The 26,108-nt window shown below is 43.4% G+C and overlaps 2 protein-coding genes across 4 annotated transcripts in view; one reads left to right on the plus strand and one right to left on the minus strand.

Annotated features, from left to right (window-relative positions):
- TMEM134 (transmembrane protein 134) overlaps window positions 1-20,609 on the minus strand; it is a 29,875-nt gene extending 9,266 nt beyond the window's left edge. The window contains exons 1-4 of one of the 3 annotated variants that reach the window (XM_077251156.1): window positions 20,415-20,609; window positions 11,119-11,313; window positions 2,521-2,667; window positions 1,793-1,845 (exon numbers count right to left, since the gene is read on the minus strand). In XM_077251156.1, coding sequence (XP_077107271.1) covers window positions 1,793-1,845; window positions 2,521-2,640 — 173 coding nt within the window. In that variant the 5' untranslated portion in view covers window positions 2,641-2,667; window positions 11,119-11,313; window positions 20,415-20,609. Of the gene's footprint in view, window positions 1-1,792; window positions 1,846-2,520; window positions 2,668-11,118; window positions 11,314-18,013; window positions 18,114-20,414 lie in introns of those variants that run through there. The other 2 variants (XM_077251157.1, XM_077251155.1) reach the window with 2 other exon arrangements.
- A 221-nt stretch (window positions 20,610-20,830) lies between these two features.
- The window catches only part of AIP (AHR interacting HSP90 co-chaperone), a 31,888-nt gene continuing 26,610 nt past the window's right edge, over window positions 20,831-26,108 (plus strand). The window contains exons 1-3 of the mRNA XM_077251151.1: window positions 20,831-20,988; window positions 24,449-24,628; window positions 24,804-24,992. Coding sequence (XP_077107266.1) covers window positions 20,893-20,988; window positions 24,449-24,628; window positions 24,804-24,992 — 465 coding nt within the window. The 5' untranslated portion in view covers window positions 20,831-20,892. The remainder of the gene's footprint in view (window positions 20,989-24,448; window positions 24,629-24,803; window positions 24,993-26,108) is intronic.

Consider the following 26,108-nt stretch of genomic DNA (forward strand, 5'->3'; position numbering starts at 1 on the left):
CCACAGCAACAACAAGACGGATTTCATCACCCAAGGTATCATTGTAATCAGTATAACGGTGCCGACCTGACACTGTCTGTAGGTTACTGTGGATAATCCTGCTGACAGGTTGACTTTAATTCTGCTCAATATTAAGTGATACGGTATTTATATTACATTTTGATTGTATTTTTCGGATTATAAGATGCACTTTCCCCTAAAAAATTTTTTTGGGGGAAATGGGGTGTATTAAAATCAGAATGTAGCTTACCGGCTGCAGTGGAGCGGGGCATGGCTGTGGGGTCAGTAAGCAAAACCTCTAACTCCTCAATTTCCCTGACTTCTGGACTCCCTGACTCTGACCCCACAGCACTGGTCACTAGTGATACTCGTTGCTCGGGTTTTCCAGAGCACGCTCGGGTGGTCTCCGTGTATTTGTGACTGCTCTGAGATTTAGTTTTTGTTGACGCAGCTGCATGATTTACAGCTATTAGCCAGCCTGAGTAGATGTGGGGGTTGCCTGGTTGCTAGGGAATCCCCACATGTAATCAAGCTGTCTAGCAGCTGTAAATCATGCAGCTGAGGCAATGAAAAGTAAGACTCAGAGCACTTACAAACACTCGGAGACCACCCGAGCGTGCTCTGGAAAACCCGAGCAACGAGTACACTCGCTCATCACTACTGGTCATTGCTGAGCATGTACATAAAGTACAGCACAGATTCATCTCAATCAACAGCCGAGATCCTTAGATCAAGAACAGAACAGACATTTATAGGACATTTCACAACTTTCCCAAATTATTATGAAAAAACTTACAGCGCATCCTGCACTGAACTACTGTACACAATTTATTATATATTAATTTTTAACAGAGTTTTGCACAGAACCTGTTTTAACCACCTGCAGCTTCCGTGGCTTCCTACCTCATCCTTCCAGGTGAATAAGCGCCAGTGTATATACGTTTTTATTCTAAAATTTATTATATATTTTAGGAGTCGCTCTATTTTATACCAACTCCACAGCCCTGGAGCGAGGTATAAAGGTGGCTGCTGCAGGAAGCTTCTAGCGGCGTTGGCGGGAGAGGGGTGCTGCTGGGGGCCCCAGGCTGGCAGGAGGTGGAGTTCAGTGGTGCAGGGGCTCCATCGACATTTTGCGAAAGACTGGATCCCCCACACTTTCCATGCTCTTCAATGTGTTGGACTCAGGAAAATGTCCACTGGAGGCAGAACATGTGAAGATTTAAATTTAATCTACAGAGACCTCAAATCACGCATGCGCTGCCTCCGGCAGTCATTTTCCCCAGAGTCCACTGCATTAAAAAGCATGGAAAGTGTGGGGGATCCAGTCTTTTACAGAATGTTGATAGAGCCCCCGCACCACTGAACTCCACCTCCTACCAGCCTGGGGCCCGCAGCATCTCCTGCCTCCGCTAGCTTCCTGCAGCAGCGATCCTGCCACCTGGGACCCTGCTCTACTCCCGCCGCCTCTCTGGTATGCTACTGTAAAAAACAATTATAAAAGATGCACCATTTTATGAAAAAAAGGGTTTTCTTATTTTCCGCCCTAAAATTTGGGGTGTGTTATAATCTGCAAAATACGGCAATTATAATTAATAGTGAGAAGAATTAATTTCAGCCTATTGGTTAGGCCTCCGCAACAGTATCTCATGTGGACCCTCCAGAAAATTAATTGCCCACCCCAGAAGTAGACCATCCTGTGGGAACGACATCCTGTCAGTGGCGTACAAGAACATCAGGGTTAGGGGTTAAACGTCCATTCAGCATCAGTACACATGTAGTAAAGGTTTCATACCTTTCCATCTCCTTAATTTTCACATGCTCTGTTTCTTCGTCATTTTCTAAGTTCTAGGAAGAAACAGGTCGGAATAGTCAAAGGGTAAAGGAATGTATGAAATGTAAGAGAACGCGATAGTGATGGGGGAAGGGATCCACAACTGACACAGTCACAGATTTCATTCTCAAAACATTCACTGCCGTAGTGAAAAGTGAATATACATTCCACTAGAGCAATACTGCACAATTGTACGCTGGTGGATAACGAGCCATAGGAGGAAGTAACCTCAAAGGGAATCTGTCCCCGGGTTTCTGCTACCTGCAGCATAACGTAGGGGCAGAGGTCCTGATTCCAGTGATTATAACTCACTGAGCTGCTTGTTGAAGTTTTGATAAAATTACTGTTTGCTCACCAGGAAAGTACAGTATCAAAACTACAGCAAGCTGCCCAGTAAGTCACATCACTAGAATCAGGGTCTCTGTCTCTACATTGTTGAGCTCAGATCAAATACCAAAAAATTGAATTGTCAGATTCCCTTTAAAAGAAAAACCATGCTCACAAAAGAGGGAAGTGACTGCTATAGAAGAAGGGCCTCCTCTTTCCTTGCTTTGGTGGCCACAGTCCATCCAGAAGAGATATACTGCTACATTACCCCTGCAGCTCATTGCTGGGCCAGCTCCAATATAAAAAAGGTATTATGACATAGGAGCCATTAATGTGTGTGAAGGCATTAAAGTAAAACCCACCTTGTACTTGTGTCGATTCTGCTGAGTCTCGTTATCCCCACCAAAATGTAAAGCCCCAAACCTGGGCCCTGCATCTTCAATGGACATCTCAAACGCATCATCAATAGTGAAGTTACCCATCAAATCCTCGGATCAGCGTAGTTTTACCTGAAAATTATATGTATATCTTGTCATAGGAGTTTCTAAGTACACACTGACCTCTACTTACATTACATTCTTATCCAAGAACAACATGTTAAAGGGGCTAAATCGACACCACAGGCATCAGAAACATTACCTAATACTGTACTTATCATGATGTAACCAATGGATATGAAATACTGACCATAAATCCTATGTGAAGCGTCTCCAAGTGCCTTTAAGTTGTACGGTTCCTTTGTGGTCTATGGGAGCTCAGTAGTTGGCTCCAGAGGACCTAGCACCTATGTTTAACCCCTGATTACACGTGGCGTACCCCAAGGTTTAGTGCTTGGTTTGCGATTATTTAGTGGACAACTTCCTTAATCTCATCTTCCATATAATAAGTCATTTAGAGTTGAGCGAATATACTCAGATTCAGTCACTGAATATGAATTTGCCATCTTGGTACCTTATTTGTACCAGATTTATGTTTGATTGGTTCTGAACATTATTATTATTATAGCGCCATTTATTCCATGGCGCTTTACATGTGAACATATTTGCTCATTTCTACTCCCATTGACTCCAATGATGTTCAGCTGTGTTTGGTGAATAAAGCAAAAACAATATTCGTCGCCAATCACAATTGGGACTGATTTTTTAAAAATGTGCTTAATTCTATTGTCCACTACTTTGATGACTTATTGTAACAGTAGGTGGGGGGCCGGACACGTGGTAACCTTGGACAGGTGTTTTCAGCTCCAGACGGGTTGTAGTGCACAAAGTGAAGCACCGACGCTGTAAATTGTTTAGTGCCTTCCTAAGATCTGCATTTTTGGATGTAAATAATCAACACAACACTCCAGAGGTTTTGTTTTAATTATACCACTGGAGAGGTGCTACTAATCTATGCTCCCTGCCCATGTCTTATACCTACCAGCTGCTGTTTTTCTCTCATCAGTTTTTATCCCGCTCCAGTCATCTTCTGCAACCGATGACCCGTTAGATCAGAGATTTGGAGCCCAGCTGCAGAGGAGATGGAGAAAGTAATTTCTCCATCTCCTCCATTGCCGGAGGTAATCGCACTGCACTCGGGTGATATCTGACTTCAATGGGTTGTTTCACCCCCACCCATAGACTAAAGGTACCTTCACACTCAGCGTGCGATCCGAATTCAGCATGCAGAATGCTGTGGTTTTTTTTTCCTGTTTGATCACAATTCGGTTGGAGCAAGAATAAAAAATGCCATTGAGCACAAAAGCATAGGATTAGAATGGTACAAATGCGATCAGATTTTTAATCGGATAGCATTAGTCCGATTTAATCGCAAGTGGGAGTGAGCCCTTAGTCTATGAGAGCCAGAACGAGGGTCTCAGACTTACAATGAGAGCCTGTGACCATTACCCCGACTTCCGGTCAGTCAGAAGTTGCGGGCACAAGATGGAGGCGCAGGACCGGAGCAGCACTGGAAGAGATGAAGATGGCGCCTTGTGAGTATAATACAAGGGTACAGGGACTTAGATTAGTGCAGGACTCCAGCGCTAAAATAAAAAGACGCTGGAGTAGTGCTCTAAACACAATCGTACTGGACGGCCCCTTTATTAGCACAGCTCTATTTGTACAGATGATGCCAGGTTATGTCGTATAGAGCAGGCTAGAAGAGGTTTACAAGTTAGTAGCTGATGGACATCTAGATGGCAGAGGAGGCTCAACTAACATAGAAAAAACTCAGAAAAAATACATACCATGAGATACCGCCTTCCCAAAACCCTCTCTGATGACAAATGCACATTTCAGAAGAGGCAATTTGCATATTTAAATTCCCAGAGGAGCATTGTACGGCAAATAAGCCTCCTTACCTTGACAAGCCAGAGATGGTATGTCACTCTCCGTAAGGAGAAAAGATACCCCTTAGACCCCATTTAGCATTTGTCATCAGACAGGGAGGAGGTTCAACATAGATACATGTCAAGTCATACATCTGACACATTGTGGGGAAAATAGTATTGGGAAATGCAATTCAGGTTTTGCCATTCAGTCCATTAGCACAGATATAGAAAATCCAGCCCCTCACCTTGTCTGTCTTTACGGACGTGTAAGAGACTGGCTTGTTCTAAAGCCACGTTCAATATTATCAGTATTTGGTCAGTATTTTACCTCAGTATGTGTAAGCCAAAGCCAGGAGTGGGTGATAATACAGAAGTGGTGACGTGTTTCATACTTGTTCTCTGATTGCTCCACTCCTGGTTTTGGCTTATAAATACTGAGGTAAAAAATACTGACCAAATACTGAACTTGTGAACGAGGTCTAATAGCTCACTGATATCAGCGTGGTCCTGCATTAGGTTACTACTGAGGTAACAAGTCAGTTCATAAAGTTTCTTCCCTCCATATTCCATAATCAACCGTGAGGGATATTATTGAAAAGATAAAGCATCATAGCAACTTAACCACAAAGTGGAGAGCATATAAAGGCACAGAGCAGAAATGCCACATGCATAAAAGTCACTGACACTCTGCCAACTCCATAACTCCTCAGCTCCAAACCTGACATTAACGCTTTCCGACATAAATAGGAAGCACATGTCAGAATCCCCCTGCTTGGTGCAGGCTCCAGCGCTGAGCCCACACCTTTCCGGGCACATGACAGCTGATCTGACATGTGCACACAACAGCCGCAGGTGAAATAATGAATTACCAGCGCCTGGTAACTAGTTAAATGCATCCCGTCATTTAACTTGCGCTTACAGGAAGGGCATGACTGGCTCCCCCCATCGGTGACCCCATCACATGACCACGGGTCACCAATAAGTCGGTATGTCAACCAGAGGTCTACAGCAGACCTCTGTGGTTGTCATTGCCAAATTGCTATGAGCAAGTGAGCATTTCTGGTAAACAAGGGCGATCTGATCATTGCGTGTGTAGCATAGGTGATAAACGTACTGCAGCTTCTAGTCTTCCATGCAGACTAAGCATGCAAAAAGAAAAAAAATTTTTTTTTAAATATTTAAACAAATATAAAAGTTAAAATCTCCCCCCTTTGCCCAATTCAAAATAATAATAATAATAATAATAATAAAATAATCAAATATACACATTTGGTATCGCCGCGTTCAAAATCACCCCATCTACCAATATAATAAAGAATTAACCCAATTGTTAAACGGCGTAACAAGAAAAAGAAAAATCAAAAGGACAGAATTACATTTTTTTTGATTGCCGCTACATTGCAATGAAATGCAATAACAGTAGATCAAAACATTGTATCTACACCAAAATTGTATCAATAAACATATCAGCTAGGCGCGCCAAAAATAAGCCCTCACCCAACCCCAGATCACAAAAAAATGGCGCTTTTTTTTCCCACCACCTAAATAACAAAAAAAAAAAAAAAGAACCTAGACATGTTTGGTGTCTGAACTCGTAAAAATCTGGAGAATCATAATGGCAGGTCAGTTTTAGCATTTAGTTAACAAGTATTTGTTTTGTTTTTATTAGGAAAAAAAAAAAAAAGAACCCTCATATGGCCATATTGCCCGAAACCAGGGGTTAATACATCAGCATAAAACCTGTGCACTGGGAGTTTTATAGCATGGGTTTCCTTCAACAAATAGCTGCATGCAAGCCTTACATCACCAAGCACAATGCCAGTTGTCAGATGGAGTAGTGGTGAAGTCGCCACCACTAAACTCTGGAACGATGGAAAAGTCTGCTGTGGAGTGAAAGAACCATGCTTCTCTATGTTACCTGCCTGACTGCATTGTGCTAATTGAAAAGTTTTGTGGCACATGGATAATGCTACGGACATGTTTTACTGGCGTTAACCTAGGGCCTTAAGTGCCAGTAAAAGGAAATAGTAAGAGGGTTTTCCTGCTACTGGCCACACAAATATTAATGGCCTCAGGGTGTAGCATATGTTTGAAATCCAAACCTTCACTCTCCTCATGGGCAGGTGCAGCTAATCAGGGTTCACTTTCTAATTGGCTGCAATGGTCATATGACATTGCTTAGGAAACCAATGGGGCACAAAGGGCTGGAAGCAGTGAAGCAGCGCTTGTCCTGGAATCCCCTTTAATTGTTCAGCGTATCAAGACATTTTGAGCAATTCTTTATTTTTAAAAGGGAATCTGTCACCACATTTGACCTATCTAAACTAATAACATGGGCATACAGGCTACAGACAGCTGAGGAGATTCCTACCTGTATGTCTCATATCAGATGTGTTGTTGCTGAGAAATCATCTTTTATCACTTTATATAGGTGACCTCTTCCAGGCTCCGAGGGCAGATGGTGCCCAGAGATACAGTTAGGTCCAAATATATTTGGACAGAGACAACATTTTTCTAATTTTGTTATAGGCATTACCACAATGAATTTTAAACAAAACAATTCAGACGCAGTTGAAGTTCAGACTTTCAGCTTTCATTTGAGGGTATCCACATTAAAATTGGATGAAGGGTTTAGGAGTTTCAGCTCCTTAACATGTGCCACCCTGTTTTTAAAGGGACCAAAAGTAATTGGACAATTAACTCCAAGGCTATTTCATGGACAGGTGTGGGCAATCCCTTCATTATGTCATTCTCAATTAAGCAGATAAAAGGCCTGGAGTTGATTTGAGGTGTGGTGCTTGCATTTGGAAGGTTTTGCTGTGAAGTAAACATGCGGTCAAAGGAGCTCTCCATGCAGGTGAAACAAGCCATCCTTAAGCTGCAAAAACAGAAAAAACCCATCTGAGAAATTGCTACAATATTAGGAGTGGCAAAATCTACAGTTTGGTACATCATGAGAAAGAAAGAAAGCACTGGTGAACTCATCAATGCAAAAAGACCTGAGCGCCCACGGAAGACAACAGTGGGGGATGATCGCAGAATAATCTCCATGGTGAAGAGAAACCCCTTCACAACAGCCAACCAAGTGACCAACACTCTCCAGGAGGTCGGCGTATCAATATCCAAATCTACCATAAAGAGAAGACTGCATGAAAGTAAATACAGAGGGTTCACTGCACGGTGCAAGCCACTCATAAGCATCAAGAATAAAAAGGCTAGACTGGACTTTGCTATAAAACATCTAAAAAAGCCAGCACAGTTCTGGAAGAACATTGTTTGGACTCATGAAACCAAGATCAACCTCTACCAGAATGATGGAAAGAGAAAAGTATGGCGAAGGCGTGGTACAGCTCATGATCCAAAGCATACCACATCATCTGTAAACACGGCGGAGGCAGTGTGATGGCTTGGGCATGCATGGCTGCCAGTGGCACTGGGTCACTAGTGTTTATTGATGATGTGACACAGGACAGAAGCAGCCGAATGAATTCTGAGGTATTCAGAGCCATACTGTGTGCTCAGATCCAGCCAAACTGATTGTCCATCTGTAGTATGAAACGACGACCAATGACCCAAAACAAAGTCAAAGCAACCCAGGAGTTTATTAAAGCAAAGAACTGGAATATTCTTGAATGGCCAAGTCAGTCACCTGATCTCAACCCAATTGAGCATGCATTCCACTTGTTAAAGACTAAACTTCAGGCAGAAAGGCCCACAAACAAACGGCAACTGAAAACCACCGCAGTGAAGACCTGGCAGAGCATCAAAAAGGAGGAAACACAGTGTATGGTGATGTCCATGAGTTCAAGACTTCAGGCAGGCATTGCCAACAAAGGGTTTTCAACCAAGTACTAAAAATGAACATTTTATTTAAAATTATTGAATCTGTCCAATTACTTTTGGTCCCTTTAAAAACAGGGTGGCACATGTTAAGGAGCTGCAACTCCTAAACCCTTCATCCAATTTTAATGTGGATACACTCAAATGAAAGCTGAAAGTCTGAACTTCAACTGCATCTGAATTGTTTTGTTTAAAATTCATTGTGGTAATGTCTATAACCAAAATTAGAAAAATGTTGTCTCTGTCCAAGTATATATGGACCTAACTGTAACTCTGCCTCCAGAGCTTATTTTACATGAAAAGGGAGTTATCAGTGTGAGACAAAAATTAACACAGAACAGGAAAAATTAAAATTTGTCTTCTTGCAAACACATTTTTTGCTTCTCTCTCAGCTCTGCTGTACAATATTGCAGCCCTGTCTGCCTGTGAGATGGAAGCTGAACCCGAGCGGAACCTGAAGATGTCAGGTGTAATCGTACACAGCTCTGCAGTGAGATCAAGAGAGCAGATAGCGACCATCACAGTGGTAACTCCACCTTCATGTAAAACAAGCTCTGGAGGCAGAGTTATCTCCGGGCACCATCTGCCCTCGGAGACTGGAAGAAGTCATACATATAAAGTGATAAAAGATTATTTATCAACAACAAGGCATCTGATATGAGGCACACAGGAAGGACCATTTTCATCTGTCTATAACCTGTATGCCCATATTAATACAATGCTCAAAAAAAATAAAGGGAACACTTAAACAACAGAATATAACTCCAAGTAAATCAAACTTCTGTGAAATCAAACTGTCCACTTAGGAAGCAATACTGTTTGACAATCAATTTCACGTGCAGTTGTGCAAATGGAATAGACAACAGATGGAAATTATTGACAATTATCAAGACACACTCAATTAAGGAGTGGTTCTGCAGGTGGGGACCATAGACCACATCTCAGTACAAATGCTTTCTGGCTGATGCTTTGGTCACTTGAATGTTGATTGTGCTTTCACACTCGTGGTAGCATGAGACGGACTCTACAAGCCATACAAGTGGCTCAGGTACTGCAGCTCAAGCTCATCCAGGATGGCACATTAATGCGAGCTGTGGCAAGAAGGTTTGCTGTGTCTGTCAGCATAGTGTCCAGAGGCTGGAGGCGCTACCAGGAGACAGGCCAGTACACCAGGAGATGTGCAGGGGGCTGTAGGAGGGCAACAACCCAGCAGCAGGACTGCTACCTCAGGCTTTGTGCAAGGAGGAACAGGAGGAGAACTGCCAGAGCCCTGCAAAATTACCTCCAGCAGACCACAAATGTGAATGTGTCTGCACAAACTGTTAGAAACCGACTCCATGAGGATGGTCTGAGTGCCCGACGTCCACAGATGGGGGTTGTGCTCACAGCCCAACACCGTGCAGGATGCTTGACATTTGCCACAGAACACCAGGATAGGCAAAATCGCCACTGGTGCCTTGTGTGTGCACTTCACAGGTGAAAGCAGGTGTTTACACTGAGCACATGTGACAGACGTGACAGAGTCAGGAGACGCCGTGGAGAGCGATTTGCTGCCTGCAACATCCTTTAGCATGACTGGTTTGGCAGTGCATCAGTAATGGTGTGGGGTGGCATTTCTTTGGAGGGCCACACAGCCCTCCATGTGCTTGCCAGAGGTAGCCTGACTGCCATTAGGTACAGAGATGAGATCCTTAGACCCCTTGTGAGACCATATGCTGGTGCGGTTGGCCCTGGGTTCCTCCTAATGCAGGACAATGCCAGACCTCATGTGGCTGGAGTGTGTCAGCAGTTCCTGCAAGATGGAGGCATTGAAGCTATGGACTGGCCCACCCATTACCCAGACCTGAATCCGATTGAACACATCTGGGACATCATGTCTCGCACCATCCACCAACGACGTTGCACCACAGACTTTCCAGGAGTTGGCCAGATGCTTTAGTCCAGGTCTGGGAGATCCCTCAGTAGACCATCTGCCGCCTCATCAGGAGCATACCTAGGCGTTGTAGGGAGATCATACAGGCACGTGGAGGCCACACACACTACTGAGCATCTTTTCCTTGTCTTGAGGCATTTCCACTGAAGTTGGATCAGCCTGTAACTTCATTTTCCACTTTGATTTTGAGCATCATTCCAACTCCAGACCTCCATGGGATATTAGTTGTGATTTACGTTGATCATTTTAGGTTTTATTGTTCTCAACACATTCCACTATGTAATGAATAAAGATTTACAACTGGAATATTTCATTCAGTGATATCTAGGATGTGGGATTTTAGTGTTCCCTTTATTTTTTTTGAGCAGTGTAGTTTAGATGGGTCCAATGTGGCAACAGATGCCCTTTAAATTAGCAGCAAGAATTTTGGGGAAGGCTGTTTTGTGTTCCAGCACAACTGTGCCCCAGTGAAAAGCAAGGTCCATGAAGGCACGTAATACTAGCACTTTACAAAGCGTTAGTGCAGCCTCATCTGGAACACGCAGGTCAGTTCTGGGCACCAGTTCATAGATAGGATGGAGACCTGGAGAAAAGGTACAAAGAACCATACAACTGATAAAGGGGCATGGAGGATCTAAGCTATGAAGAAAGATTAAACAAATGACATCTAGGTAGTCTTGAGAATAGACATCTAATGGGGGACATGATTAACTTGTACAAGTGGATGATCAATCCGATTGACACTCTGGATGTGCAGGGAGTGATTGGCTCACATACTTTAAAGCGCCACTCCAGTGTTTTTTTTTATTCTACCGTTGGAGCAGTGTCACTAAGTTCCCTACCCCTAGTATTACACTCACCCTCTGCCATCTTTACCTGTTATAGGAGCCGCTCCAGTCTTCCTCAGGTTGTGACCTGCTGGATTGCTCCAGTGTATGCTGGGCGAGCCGGAAGTCACTGCTCCATGGAAATTTATGAGAGCCAGAATGAGGGTCTCAGACTTACACTGAGAGCTTGTGACCGTTACCTCTGACTTCCAGTCAGTCAGGAGCTTTGGTCACAAGATGGCGCCTAGAATAGAAGAATACAGCTGCTGGTTAGTATAACACTAGGGGAAAGGAACTTCTATTACTGCCACCACTCCACCACTGAAATTAGAAAAAGCCCATGGAAGCGGTGCTTTAAGCTGTCAGTGTCTTCCTTGCCGTTCTGCTCGGACGGCTCTCACACAATAGCTCTGCACTCGTTGCTTCATGCTCTGTAGTCTCTATGCAGTCTTTAGTGTGAAAATACCAGGAGCTCAATCAATTTCCGGTTGGTCACTTAGATGACATTTCCTCTCCATCATGTCCTGCTTTTAAATCCTGAATTGGTGCCACATGACTTGACTGGTTAGATGTTTGCTTTAACCCCTTGGCACCATAGCCAGATTTCATCACAAATTCTTGTTTTTTTTCCCCCAACTTCACCTTCTTTTTCAGGAGGAATTTATTCATTCTTATTATTTAGGTAACAAGGGTGAGGATTTGTTTGCTTTTTATCCTTTGACCTCACTTTATTGGCAGTCATGCAGTTCAGAAGCCAGAATACTGTGTTCTCATGGCTGAGGGTGCAATGGCCTTAAAATGCCAGTACTCCAGCAAATCATGTCAGTGGGCTCTGCTTAAAGTTTTAAAGTTGATCAGTCATTAGATTTTGCAATACCAAGTGAATACATTATTAACTAGCTCTCAGACCTGATGTGGCTGATGTACTTATTTTAATAATCCCTATCAGAATGGCTGTACAATCCTGGAAATAAAATCAGAATTTTAAGAGCCCAGTTAGAGCTATTTTGACTGAATTACAAAATAAGTACACCAGCCCCGTCAAGTCTAAGATATCTATTTAATTAAACCTGGTTACACACGAATAATCCTTTAAGCTTTTTATTTTTTTTACAATTTTTGTCACATGCCCTATGACATCCACAGTTTGGAAAAGATGAAGATTTTTTTTCCCCTTTTCACTGTGTGAACAATTATTAGACAAGTGAATATTTTGACCATATCATTATTTAGATGCAGATTCTCCATCTCCACTCAGTATAAACTTCAAATGCTCACCGGGTAATGGGGGAGGGCGATTTTCCTCTGGAAAAATGGGCCAAAAAAAGTCAAATATAAATTCTCACATTTCAAATTTTTCTTTTGTATATTTGGAGTTATTCGGCTAATATTCACCTTAACAGATCAAAGCTGTTCTCGCAGCCGGCCTAAAATGCTGTGACTTCAGGACCCTGGGAAAATGCCAGGGATGAGGTCACAGCAGTTCATGCCGCTGCGAGAACAGCTTCAGTTAATAGAGGTGATGTCACTGAAGCTGCGCTCCCTCACAGCTTGAGCCGCAATGAACTCTTGGGTGTGGGAAAATCAGCTGGCATTTTCCCACGCTCAAGAGTTCATCTGAATTCAGGCTGCGAGGGAGCGCAGCTTCAGTGACGTCAGCGCTAGTCACTGAAGCTGTGCCGACAGCATTTCACTCATTGCCCAGTAGTTTACAGCCAGGCCGGTCGCATTAGCACCGCTCCCGATTCTAAGCTGTATATATCCCAGATATGGATTATGGCATGGGACTGACTGAACGCCGGACAGGCATGATATATTGTTTTGTTTTTTTGGTTTGTTTGTTTGTTTTTTTACAGGAGATCGAGGGGGTTGCATGGATTAGCAGTAACAATAAAATGGTCAAACTGTGTTTAGTGTTTCATTTCATTAAAATAGTTTTTTCTGGCTGTGTCTTTTTTAACCCATTAACAACTATAGGATTAGTAATGGATAGGTGTCTTATTGACACCTCTCCATTACTAAGCCGGCTTGATGTCACTTTACAATATAAAGGTGACATCAACCCCACAAATATTACCCCACTTGCCACCGCTACAAGGCAGTTGAAGAGAGAGACTAAGTGCCGGAATTGGCGCATCTTACAGAAGCACCATTTCTGGGGCGATTGTGAGCTAGTGTTTGTAGCTGGGGGGCCCAATAACCAAGGTCTCTTCCTAGGCTATGAATATCAGCTCGCAGCTGTCTGCATAGCCTTTTCTGGCTATTAATTATAGGGGACCTGACGTCATTTTTTGAGGGGGTCGCCCTATTTTATTAGCCAGTAAAGGCTAAATACACAGCTGCGGACTGAGATTCATAGCCTGGGAAGATCCATGGGTATTAACCCCTTCCTAAGCTATAAACTTCGGCCTCCAGTCGCTGGCTTTCCCTCTCTGGCACAGAAAATAACCCACGCCATTTTTTCCCCCCAAATATTCTTTTATTAAATATATACAAGTCCCATAATTTGCACACACACTATACTAATTGATATATAGATGTGTGTGACCAATACAAACTATTCTGCATGGATTTACAAATGAATTACCGGCTAATCCTCTATCTATAGCTCTATGCCATATAAAGATATATGTGTGTCACTGTAAATATGAAATATATATATATATATATATATATATATATATATATATACACACATACACACACTCACCGGCCACTTTATTAGGTACACCTGTCCAACTTCTTGTTAACACTTAATTTCTAATCAGCCAATCACATGGCGGCAACTCAGTGCATTTAGGCATGTAGACATGGTCAAGACAATCTCCTGCAGTTCAAACCGAGCATCAGTATGGGGAAGAAAGGTGATTTGAGTGCCTTTGAACGTGGCATGGTTGTTGGTGCCAGAAGGGCTGGTCTGAGTATTTCAGAAACTGCTGATCTACTGGGATTTTCACGCACAACCATCTCTAGGGTTTACAGAGAATGGTCCAAAAAAGAAAAAAAATCCAGTGAGCGGCAGTTCTGTGGGCGGAAATGCCTTGTTGATGCCAGAGGAGAATGGGCAGACTGGTTCGAGCTGATAGAAAGGCAACAGTGACTCAAATCGCCACCCGTTACAACCAAGGTAGGCCTAAGAGCATCTCTGAACGCACAGTGCATCGAACTTTGAGGCAGATGGGCTACAGCAGCAGAAGACCACACCGGGTACCACTCCTTTCAGCTAAGAACAGGAAACTGAGGCTACAATTTGTACAAGCTCATCGAAATTGGACAGTAGAAGATTGGAAAAACGTTGCTTGGTCTGATGAGTCTCGATTTCTGCTGCGACATTCGGATGGTAGGGTCAGAATTTGGCGTAAACAACATGAAAGCATGGATCCATCCTGCCTTGTATGGAGCATCTTTGGGATGTGCAGCCGACAAATCTGCGGCAACTGTGTGATGCCATCATGTCAATATGGACCAAAATCTCTGAGGAATGCTTCCAGCACCTTGTTGAATCTATGCCACGAAGAATTGAGGCAGTTCTGAAGGCAAAAGGGGGTCCAACCCGTTACTAGCATGGTGTACCTAATAAAGTGGCCGGTGAGTGTATGTATGTATGTATGTATGTATGTATGTATGTATGTATGTATGTATGTATGTATGTATGTATGTATGTATGTATGTATGTATATATATATATATATATATATATATATATATATATATATATATATATATATATATATATATATACATATACACAGGTCCTTCTCAAAAAATTAGCATATAGTGTTAAATTTCATTATTTACCATAATGTAATGATTACAATTAAACTTTCATATACTATAGATTCATTATCCACCAACTGAAATTTGTCAGGTCTTTTATTGTTTTAATACTGATGATTTTGGCATACAACTCCTGATAACCCAAAAAACCTGTCTCAATAAATTAGCATATTTCACCCGACCAATCAAATAAAAGTGTTTTTTAATACCAAACAAAAAAAACATCAAATAATAATGTTCAGTTATGCACTCAATACTTGGTCGGGAATCCTTTGGCAGAAATGACTGCTTCAATGCGGCGTGGCATGGAGGCAATCAGCCTGTGACACTGCTGAGATGTTATGGAGGCCCAGGATGCTTCAATAGCGGCCTTAAGCTCATCCAGAGTGTTGGGTCTTGCGTCTCTCAACTTTCTCTTCACAATATCCCACAGATTCTCTATGGGGTTCAGGTCAGGAGAGTTGGCAGGCCAATTGAGCACAGTAATACCATGGTCAGTAAACCATTTACCAGTGGTTTTGGCACTGTGAGCAGGTGCCAGGTCGTGCTGAAAAATGAAATCTTCATCTCCATAAAGCATTTCAGCCGATGGAAGCATGAAGTGCTCCAAAATCTCCTGATAGCTAGCTGCATTGACCCTGCCCTTGATGAAACACAGTGGACCAACACCAGCAGCTGACATGGCACCCCACACCATCACTGACTGTGGGTACTTGACACTGGACTTCAGGCATTTTGGCATTTCCTTCTCCCCAGTCTTCCTCCAGACTCTGGCACCTTGATTTCCGAATGACATGCAAAATTTGCTTTCATCAGAAAAAAGTACTTGGGACCACTTAGCAACAGTCCAGTGCTGCTTCTCTGTAGCCCAGGTCAGGCGCTTCTGCCGCTGTTTATGGTTCAAAAGTGGCTTTACCTGGGGAATGCGGCAACTGTAGCCCATTTCCTGCACACGCCTGTGCACGGTAGCTCTGGATGTTTCCACACCAGACTCAGTCCACTGCTTCCTCAGGTTCCCCAAGGTCTGGAATCGGTCCTTCTCCACAATCTTCCTCAGGTTCCGGTCACCTCTTCTCGTTGTACAGCGTTTTCTGCCACATTGTTTCCTTCCAACAGACTTACCATTGAGGTGCCTTGATACAGTACTCTGGGAACAGCCTATTTGTTGAGAAATTTCTTTCTGGGTCTTACCCTCTTGCTTGAGGGTGTCAATGATGGCCTTCTTGACATCTGTCAGGTCGCTAGTCTTACCCATGATGGGGGTTTTGAGTAATGAACCAGGCAGGGAGTTTTTAAAAGCCTCAGGTATCTTTTGCATGTGTTTAGAGTTAATTAGTTGATTCAGAAGATTAGGGTAATAGGTCATTTAGAGAACCTTTTCTTGATATGCTAATTTATTGAGACAGGTTTTTTGGGTTATCAGGAGTTGTATGCCAAAATCATCAGTATTAAAACAATAAAAGACCTGACAAATTTCAGTTGGTGGATAATGAACCTATAATATATGAAAGTTTAATTGTAATCATTACATTATGGTAAATAATGAAATTTAACACTATATGCTAATTTTTTGAGAAGGACCTGTATATATACACATATACACCCCCCCCCCCCCATGTGGGCCCAATAAAGTCCACTTATATTTTTAGCTAAAAACCTGGAGTGCTGCCTTCCATTTTTTTTGGTCCCTATATATGCATCTATGTGTATATATGTATTCTATTCTAACCTGTCAGTGTGATTTTACTGTGTACCGCACATGAATTGCCGGATTTTCACAGGACACCGGTGCGTATTTCCCGCAAGTCACACTGATGGTCCGTGTGGTGTCTGTTTTTTTCTCACACCCATAGACTTTCATTGGCGAGTCTCGGCTGATATACGGTGCAAATCGCAGCATGCTGTGATTTCACTCGCACGTATAATACGGCCGAGAAAAAAAAAAATGGAGATGTGAGCTTCCCCATAGATTAATATCGGTCCGTGTGCTATGCAATTTTTTCTCGCATAACACTCGTCCATATTATACACTAGAGTGACCCCGGCCTTACGCTGCAGATAGAGGGATAGAAAATCTACCTATATTTATTAGATATATAAATATGTGAGCGAGGTATATAATGAGTGCTTTCCCTGTGTAGCTTACTGTACATGTATTTTTAATAATAAATAATTATCTGGAGAAAAAAAAAAAGAAAAAAAAGAAATATTATTAACCAGCAGAGGGAAAGGTATGGGCGGATATTTATAGTCTGGGAAGTGGGTAATACATATGGAGTTTTCCAGGCTATTAGCTTCAGCCTTTACTGGGGGTTGGCCTTTACAAGTCTTCTCACCCAGCACAGCAGCCTCCTGGTATGTACCCCTATGTTTACGTGTACCTCCCTATACACTATTGAATACACCCATGGCTTTTACTACCGGATCCCCGCTGCCATGACATGGCTTCTCTAACGGATACCCTCCATAGGATCTGCATTTTTAGGTATGTTCATATAAGCCTGTCACTGTCAACTTTGTTTTCCCTTACCTTTTGGTAATACTTCTATTTACCTTATCCCCTCCTCCCCCATGTGTATGGGTTTATACTTAGCTTCTATACATTATACTGTCTGCAACATTTAAGTTACATATGAGCATATACATATACCCTCATATTATTTATATCTCTTATATTTACTTGTGCACATCTATAGTCACATATGTCCTTTTCACATTGTACTTTATTTGTGGGTAATATCCATTTCTATATACTAACTGCTGCTGCGTTTCCAATATATTTGATTATTACTTTTTATATATACAGTACAGACCAAAAGTTTGGACACACCTTCTCATTTAAAGATTTTTCTGTATTTTCTTGACTACCTCTTGAAGCTTATCAAGAGAATGCCAAGAGTGTGCAAAGCAGTCATCAAAGCAAAAGGCGGCTACTTTGAAGAACCTAGAATATAAGACATATTTTCAGTGGTTTCACACTTTTTTGTTAAGTATATAATTCCACATGTGTTAATTCATAGTTTTGATGCCTTCAGCGTGAATGTACAATTTTCAGTCATGAAAATATAGAAAAATCTTTAAATGAGAAGGTGTGTCCAAACTTTTGGTCTGTACTGTATATTTTTTACCTAATCACGTTTGTGAGTGCTTTCTGTGCCACCACTTACCGTACTAGTTAATAAAGGTATTTTTACTTTAGACACCTCTTTGTCCAAATACGGTACTTTTTTCCTGAAATAAGTAACATGCGTCTCGGAGCTTCCTCCTTTTGGTCTTTCTTGGATATAAAAATGAAGGACACAAAAAATAAAAAAAATGATGTAGGGTCTCCTATAATTAATAACCAGCAAAGGCAAGGCAGACAGCTGCAGGCCGATATTAATAGGCTAGGAAGGGGCCATGGATATTGGCACCCTCTCAGACTAGTAACATCAGCTCTTAACTGCCCCAGAAAAGGTGCATCCATAAGATGCGCCAAATCTGGCACTTCACCTCGTTCTTCCCACCTGCCCTGTGACAGTGGGGGGGCTGATGTCAGCTTTGTATTGGCAGTGAACATCAAGCCCAAGGGTTAGTAATGGAGAGGCGTCTAATCCTCCGATGCCCATGTCCCCTGTAAAAGACTCTAGCTCTGCTACATCTACATGGCATGCTGAACACTGGCATGATGCAAGAATTCAGCATGTCAGGAAGTAGAGACACTGAGCTGCGCGTGCTTGAGCGGCTCAGTAACGGGGAAAAGGTGAGAGGAATTCATATCCAATGAACTCTGTTCACCTCAATGACATCAGCACGAGCGCCATAAGGAAGGTCTCACTTCCCACTGACATCATTGAGGTGAAAAGAGTTCATTGGCTCTGAACTCCGACCTTTCTGACGGCACTGCGAGTCTCACGCTCCCTGTGATGTCTTTGAGGTGAAAGGAGTTAACTACATATGAACCTCGTCCACCTTTTTGCAGCCACCACAATGCACAGCTCAATGTCTCTGCTTCCCGACATGCTGAACGCTTGCATGATGCCAGCATTCAATGTACTAAGAAGATGTAGGAGGGCTAGAGTCAGTTATGGACAAATGGATTATTATCTTCACGTTGGGGACAAGTGAGGACTATGGGGGTTTTTTTTAACAAAGGACATGGGCTTCAATGGATCGGGCGCAAAGGGGAGTATAAGTGTTTGTTTAATTCAATAAAGGAGTCTGTCATTATTATAAAAAAACAAACAAAAAACAAACAACAACAACTTTATTCTGGGTGTCTTTTTTTTTTTTTTTCTTTTTACAATTTGACTATGGGGTGTGTAATGGGGGGTGTCTTATTTATGCCACTACATTACTAAACCCTGGGCTTGATGTCACCTGACAATACAAATATTGAATATAAGTTAACATTGGTCAGAGTGCAAGCCGATTTTTTTTATCAGATTGCACTTGTCCATTTTTCTCGCAGATGAGCATGAGCCCTTAGGCTATGTGCACACGTCAGGATTTTTCATCAGGATTTGTAGCCAAAACCAGGAGTGGAAAAATTAGAGGAAAAGTATAATAGAAACATATGCTCCAATTCTGCATTTATCACCCACTCCTGGTTTTGGCTACAAAACCTGATGAAAAAGCCTGACAAAATCCTGACGTGTGCACATACCCTCAAACTGGTGGTGGAGTGGGCGGCCGGCCGAATATGGGGCAGTTACTATGCTCAATCACTGACCGAACCTCCTCTGTGTCTGCAGCTGTTCTTTAGTGCTGGATCCACCCTGCCCGTCTAGAACAGGCATGTTAGGTAGTGTAGGTTCCGACCTACAATGGGGTACACCATGTGGCAGGTGGGTACACCAATAGATGAACCATTAGTAAGGAAAAAAGTGGGATAAAATAGCAGCCCAGTATACCATGGCAGCTCTGCATAGTTGCTTTGTGGCACTGTGGTCCTGGGTACCAATCCGACAAAGGTGACCACCTGCACGGAGCCTTTACGTTCCCGTTTTGGGGGGGTTTTCTCACACACCTTCCTAAAAAGCCGTCCCCAGTGTCTGAGGGAAATGAGATATTGAGCCCCAATGTGACAGGAGCAGACGTGTGAGATTATCTTTGTACAGTAGTAACACAGAATAAGACATTCTATATTCTACTTTGAAGCCTATTCTATTGCTGCCCGCCTGTGGGGTTTTTTCCCCACTTTGTGGCCGGTGTATAGGGAGTTGTACAACTTTTCATTTGATTCATTAATTGCAACTTTTTAATAAGTCACAATTTGGCACAACCTGACTCCAGCTCCCCGCCCGCCTGTGTATGCCTGAGCATGCCAACATTTTGGGGCAATCTTTTTTGTAAGACAAAAGACAGGAAAAAAGCCCATTTTTCCTTTGAGCCAAATTCATTAATCATGTGCTCGTTTGATCAATTTGGGGCCAAAAAATGGCAACTCATCCCACAAATGATGACTAGGGACCATAATCCCCGAACTTCCGCGTCTTTCACACACGTCTGTAGTGATGGAGCCCCACAGGACAATTCACACCGTGCGTTCCTGCCCAGCCCTGGTGTACACGGAGGGCAGCCACCCACCTGCGGTTCTCACACACAGTACTCCACCGACGCTGCGTTACTTCCACGCTCCCATTCCGAGCAGCCTCTGTTCCTTCCTCCCAGTGTCCTGTCCCGCAAACTTCACAGAAAAAGTTCAGCCTCCCCGGCGGCGGGTCATGTGACTCTCCTCCCCTCCCCCACCTCCATTCACACAATGGACGTGCCTCCCACACTCAGTCACACGGTTCTAGTGACGCACTTAAAGAAGCCCACTAAAATAACGCCCTGCACGGCAGTAGCGTTGTCACACACTGTATACAGCAAAGCCCATCCGTCTATTATACACTCTATCATGACGTAGTCTTCTCTCTATTTACTTTTGTACCATTTGACAAAATGGTCGCAAACAGCGGCGCGCGTGCGCAGTCGTCACAGTCAGACAGGGAACTTTGCGCATGCGTATACTCTCTTTACCTCTGTCTTATGGAGGCCGCTCGGACGTCATTACCCGGTGAAGATGGCGACAGGGGTAGTGCCTCTCGGTGAGGGAATTAGGAAACGCATAACGACGCCGAGCAGTGCCTCACTGTCAGAGTTTCGAAATGGAACAAAGGTAAATTGAGTTTTGCATGGCCTCCTGCAGGATGCAGCAGCAAAGCGCAGTATTCGGGGTGCAGACTCGCAAGGTGTTATGGCTGACGTGATGTCACAGATGGCTTATTATAAAGGTGTTTGGTGTCTTCTGCCAGAGTGGTCTCTACTGGTGATGTTATTTCTATCCATAAATGTGGGAGCCTGATTCTCCATCCATAGATACAGAAACCGGCTTCTCCCTCCATAGATACAGAAACCGGCTTCTCCATCCATAGATACAGAAACCGGCTTCTCCCTCCATAGATACAGAAACCGACTTCTCCCTCCATAGATACAGAAACCGACTTCTCCCTCCATAGATACAGAAACCGGCTTCTCCTTCCCTAGATGCGGGGGCCGACTTCTCCCTCCATAGATACAGAAACCGACTTCTCCCTCCATAGATACAGAAACCGACTTCTCCCTCCATAGATACAGAAACCGGCTTCTCCCTCCATAGATACAGAAACCGGCTTCTTCCTCCATAGATACAGAAACTGCTTCTCTATCCCTAGATGCCGGGGTCGACTTCTCCCTCCATAGATACAGAAACCGACTTCTCCCTTCATAGATACAGAAACCGGCTTCTCCCTCCATAGATACAGAAACCGACTTCTCCCTTCATAGATACAGAAACCGGCTTCTCCCTCCATAGATACAGAAACCGACTTTTCCCTCCATAGATACAGAAACCGACTTCTCCCTCCATAGATACAGAAACCGACTTCTCCCTCCATAGATACAGAAACCGGCTTCTCCCTCCATAGATACAGAAACCAGCTTCTCCTTCCCTAGATGCGGGGTCGACTTCTCCCTCCATAGATACAGAAACCGACTTCTCCCTCCATAGATACAGAAACCGACTTCTCCCTCCATAGATACAGAAACCGGCTTCTCCTTCCCTAGATGCAGAAAACGGCTTCTCTCTCCATAGATACAGAAACCGGCTTCTCCATCCATAGATACAGAAACCGGCTTCTCCATCCATAGATACAGAAACCGGCTTCTCCCTCCATAGATACAGAAACCGACTTCTCCCTCCATAGATACAGAAACCGACTTCTCCCTCCATAGATACAGAAACCGGCTTCTCCCTCCATAGATACAGAAACTGCTTCTCTATCCCTAGATGCGGGGGTCGACTTCTCCCTCCATAGATACAGAAACCGACTTCTCCCTCCATAGATACAGAAACCGGCTTCTCCCTCCATAGATACAGAAACCGACTTCTCCCTCCATAGATACAGAAACCGGCTTCTCTTCCCTAGATGCGGGGGTCGACTTCTCCCTCCATAGATACAGAAACCGACTTCTCCCTCCATAGATACAGAAACCGACTTCTCCCTCCATAGATACAGAAACCGACTTCTCCCTCCATAGATACAGAAATCGGCTTCTTCCTCCATAGATACAGAAACCGGCTTCTCCTTCCCTAGATGCGGGGGTCAGCTTCCTCTTCCATAGATATGTAAACCGGCTTCTCCTTCACTAGATGCGGGTGTCTGCTTCCTCCATAGATGCAGAAACCGGCTTCTCCATCCCTAGATGCGGGGGTCGGCTTCTCCATCCCTAGATGCGGGGGTCGGCTTCTCCATCCCTAGATGCAGGGGTCGGCTTCTCCATCCCTAGATGCAGGGGTCGGCTTCTCCATCCCTAGATGCGGAGGTCGACTTCTCCCTCCATAGATACAGAAACAGGCTTCTCTCTCCATAGTTACAGAAACGGGCTTCTCCTTCCCTCCATAGATACAGAAACGGGCTTCTCCTTCCCTCCATAGATACAAAATGGGCTTCCCCTCCATAGAGACGGAAACGAGCTTCCCCCTCCATAGATACAGAAACTGGCTTCTCCTTCCATAGATACGGAAACCGGCGTCTTCCCTAGATGCGGGGGTCGGCTTCTACCTCCACAGATACAGAAACAGGCTTCCCCCTCCATAGATACAGAAACAGGCTTCTCCCTCAGTCATTCCAAAACTATCAAAAGAATAATTCCAGTGGGGTGAAATGGTGAAGCCAACCCCACCATTCTTCCTCTGGTTTTATTTGTAGTGTGCACTTTATTCTGCAGTCTGGATGATTCCGCTGATAGCCATCTCTAGTTTTTTTTTTTTTATCTCACTGCTCTTGAAGAGAGAAAAAATCTTTTTTCCCCCACTGAGCTGTATGAGTCTTGGTTGTTACGGGTACAATATTGGGGTGCATTGGTCTTTTTGATAGCTTTCTGATTCATTTTTTTGCTGAAAGAGTCAGAAAAGCTGCAGTTTTTGGTGTTTTTGTTAATGTTTTTTTATGCCACTTACAGCATGGGACAGAGAGCTTTATATTTCAGAAGAAAGTTTATGAAGACATCTATACCGTATTGGCCTTTTGTTTAATTGTATGTGGAATAGAGTAGCTGACAGCTGCTACCTTCCGTGGTTCGGGTAGCATGTACCAGACGCAGGCTCGATCTTTTCAGCCAGGTATGATTCACTCAGGGCTTCAGAGAAAAACATACATTTAGAAGAGTTGTCCACTGCTGGACAACCCAAGGTTAAACACTTCAGGGCCCCACAGAAAATAAATCCACTGTATACCCCCTTCCCACATAGGTGCCACTCCTGAAATGTTGGCTACTGTTCCTGATGAGTGACGTGACATTGATTGGCTGCAGCGGTGGTATGCCAAATCATCTACCGCAGTCTAGCTGCGGCCTCTACTATTGTGTCCAGAGCGGACATCCAGTCTGATGGAATAAATATTGATGAGCTGCAGCCGATCACACACAATGTCACATCACCTGCTAGGACCTGCAGTGCCGCTGTCGGAGGAACAGTGCCGCTGTCGGAGGAACAGTGCCGCCGCGAGAAGTGACTATACATTGATTTTCTTTTCTCTCTGGCCCAGAAATGTTTAAGCAGGGGTTGTCCAGATGAGTACTGTCCCGTATGTTTTTCTGTGAAATGCCGCAGCGTACCTGCCTGTGATTCGGGCAGCATTTCTCAGCTGTCAAGTTCCTTTTTAAAGGGTGGTGATTTTAAGAAATGCGGCTTAAACAGCCTCAGCCAGCTCACCGACAGACCTGTGAAGCACGGGAATCTCTGTCCTGATCCAGACGTGAAACAACAGCATGCATGAGGAAAGTAGGTGTAGATTCCAGCTTCTTAAAACTTGAAAGGCTTTATTAGTACATCCAAAATATAAAATGGACTTGCTATATTTTATATTTTGGATGTACTAATAAAGCCTTTCAAGTTTTAAGAAGCTGGAATCTACATCTACTTTCTTCATGCATGTGATTTTAACATTTAGGGTCGTTTAAATATTGTTTTTAAAAAATTAACTTTTAACATATTTTTTTTTTATGAGTGTGGCACCAAGCAAGCCATGCAGTGGTGGTGCGGGAGAACCCTTGTGTCAAATTGTTTAAGAGCGGTGTACCTAATGTGTTCCCTGCAGGCCACCTTCCACTATCGTACATTACTGTGTGATGATAAACGCACACAGCTGGACGACAGCTCTACCAGGGAAAAGCCCATGGAACTGATTATAGGGAAGAAGTTCAAACTGCCCGTCTGGGAGACGATCATCTGCAGCATGAAGGAAGGCGAAGTGGCGGAGTTCTTGTGTGACACGCCGGTAAGGCTGGGTGCAGTAAACTTCTACAACCTGATGGGCCTGTCTAATTCATGGGATAGATCCAAATATGTAATATGGGCAAAAGTGGTGCTCATGAGGTCTTCCTGTGACCTATCACCCTATGTCCTTGGAAGAACTGTTAATTCAGGCTGATTTCTCTAAAATATGTTTCCAGCATGTCATCGAGTACCCTCAAGTTTCACGTAGTTTGCGCCGGATTGCAGCAGGAGAAGACCCTCGTGATGGCCAAAGACACTGCTGTGGAGGCATTGCCCAGCTTCACGACCATTCCCTTGGTTACTCAGACCTTGATGTACTGCAGAAAGACCCACAACCCCTCATATTTGTCATCACACTTTTAAAGGTAATAACTTCACTGAAGTATTTTACGAAATTACATCATAATAGTATTTGTGAATTGATGGGACACCCCACACACACCATGCTGTGCTGAAGATAGAACTTACGTGTACTGCTGATTTGATATTTTGTTGTGTAGCCCCCCTTACCTTATACAGCTCTGGCAAAAATTAAGAGACCACTGCAAAATGTTCAGTTTGTCAGATTTTTCTCTTCATAGGTATATTTTTGAGTAAAATGTAAATTATTCTTTTATTCTATAAACTACTGATATGTCTCTGAATTTCCAAGCAATAAATTTTGTATTTATTTTCTGAAAATGAGAAATGGTCAAAATAACAAAAAAAATGCATTGCTTGCAGACCTCAAATAATGCAAAAAAAGCAAGTTCATAATCATTTAGAAAAACAATACTAATGTTTTACCTCAGGTAGAGTTCAGAAATCAATATTTTGTGGAATAACCATGATTTTTAGTCACAGCTTTCATGCGTCTTGGCATGCTTTCCACCTGTCTAACACTGCTTTTGGGTGACCTTATGCCACTCCTGATACAAAAATGAAAGCAGTTCATCTTTGTTTGATAGCTTGTGACTATCCATCTTCCTCTTGATTATATTCCAGAGGTTTTTCAATGGTGTTCAGGTCTGGAGAATGGGATGGCCATGACAGGTATTTGATGTGGTGGTCCTTCATCCACACCTTGATTGACCTAGCTGTGTGACATGGCACATTGTCCTGCTGGAAAAATCAGTCCTCAGAGTTGGGGAACATTGCCTGATCAGAAGGAATCAACTGTTTTTCCAGGATAACCTTGTATGCGGCTTGATTCATACGTCCTTCGCAAAGATTAACTGCCCAATTCCAGCCTTGCTGAAGCATCCTCAGATCATCACCGATCCTCCATCAAATTTCACAGTTGGTGCAAGACACTGTGGCTTGTACGTCTCTCTAGGTCGCTGTCTAACCATTAGACGACCAGGTGTTGGGCAAAGCTGAAAATTAGACTCATCAGAGATTACCTTACTCCAGTTCTCTATGGTCAAATCCTTATGGTCTTGGCAAACTTCAGCCTGGCTCTCCTTTGTGTCTCATTGATGAAAAGCTTTTTTCTAGCTTTA

The sequence above is a fragment of the Ranitomeya variabilis genome, chromosome 4 (assembly GCF_051348905.1).
Source record: "Ranitomeya variabilis isolate aRanVar5 chromosome 4, aRanVar5.hap1, whole genome shotgun sequence".
Lineage (NCBI taxonomy): Eukaryota > Metazoa > Chordata > Amphibia > Anura > Dendrobatidae > Ranitomeya > Ranitomeya variabilis.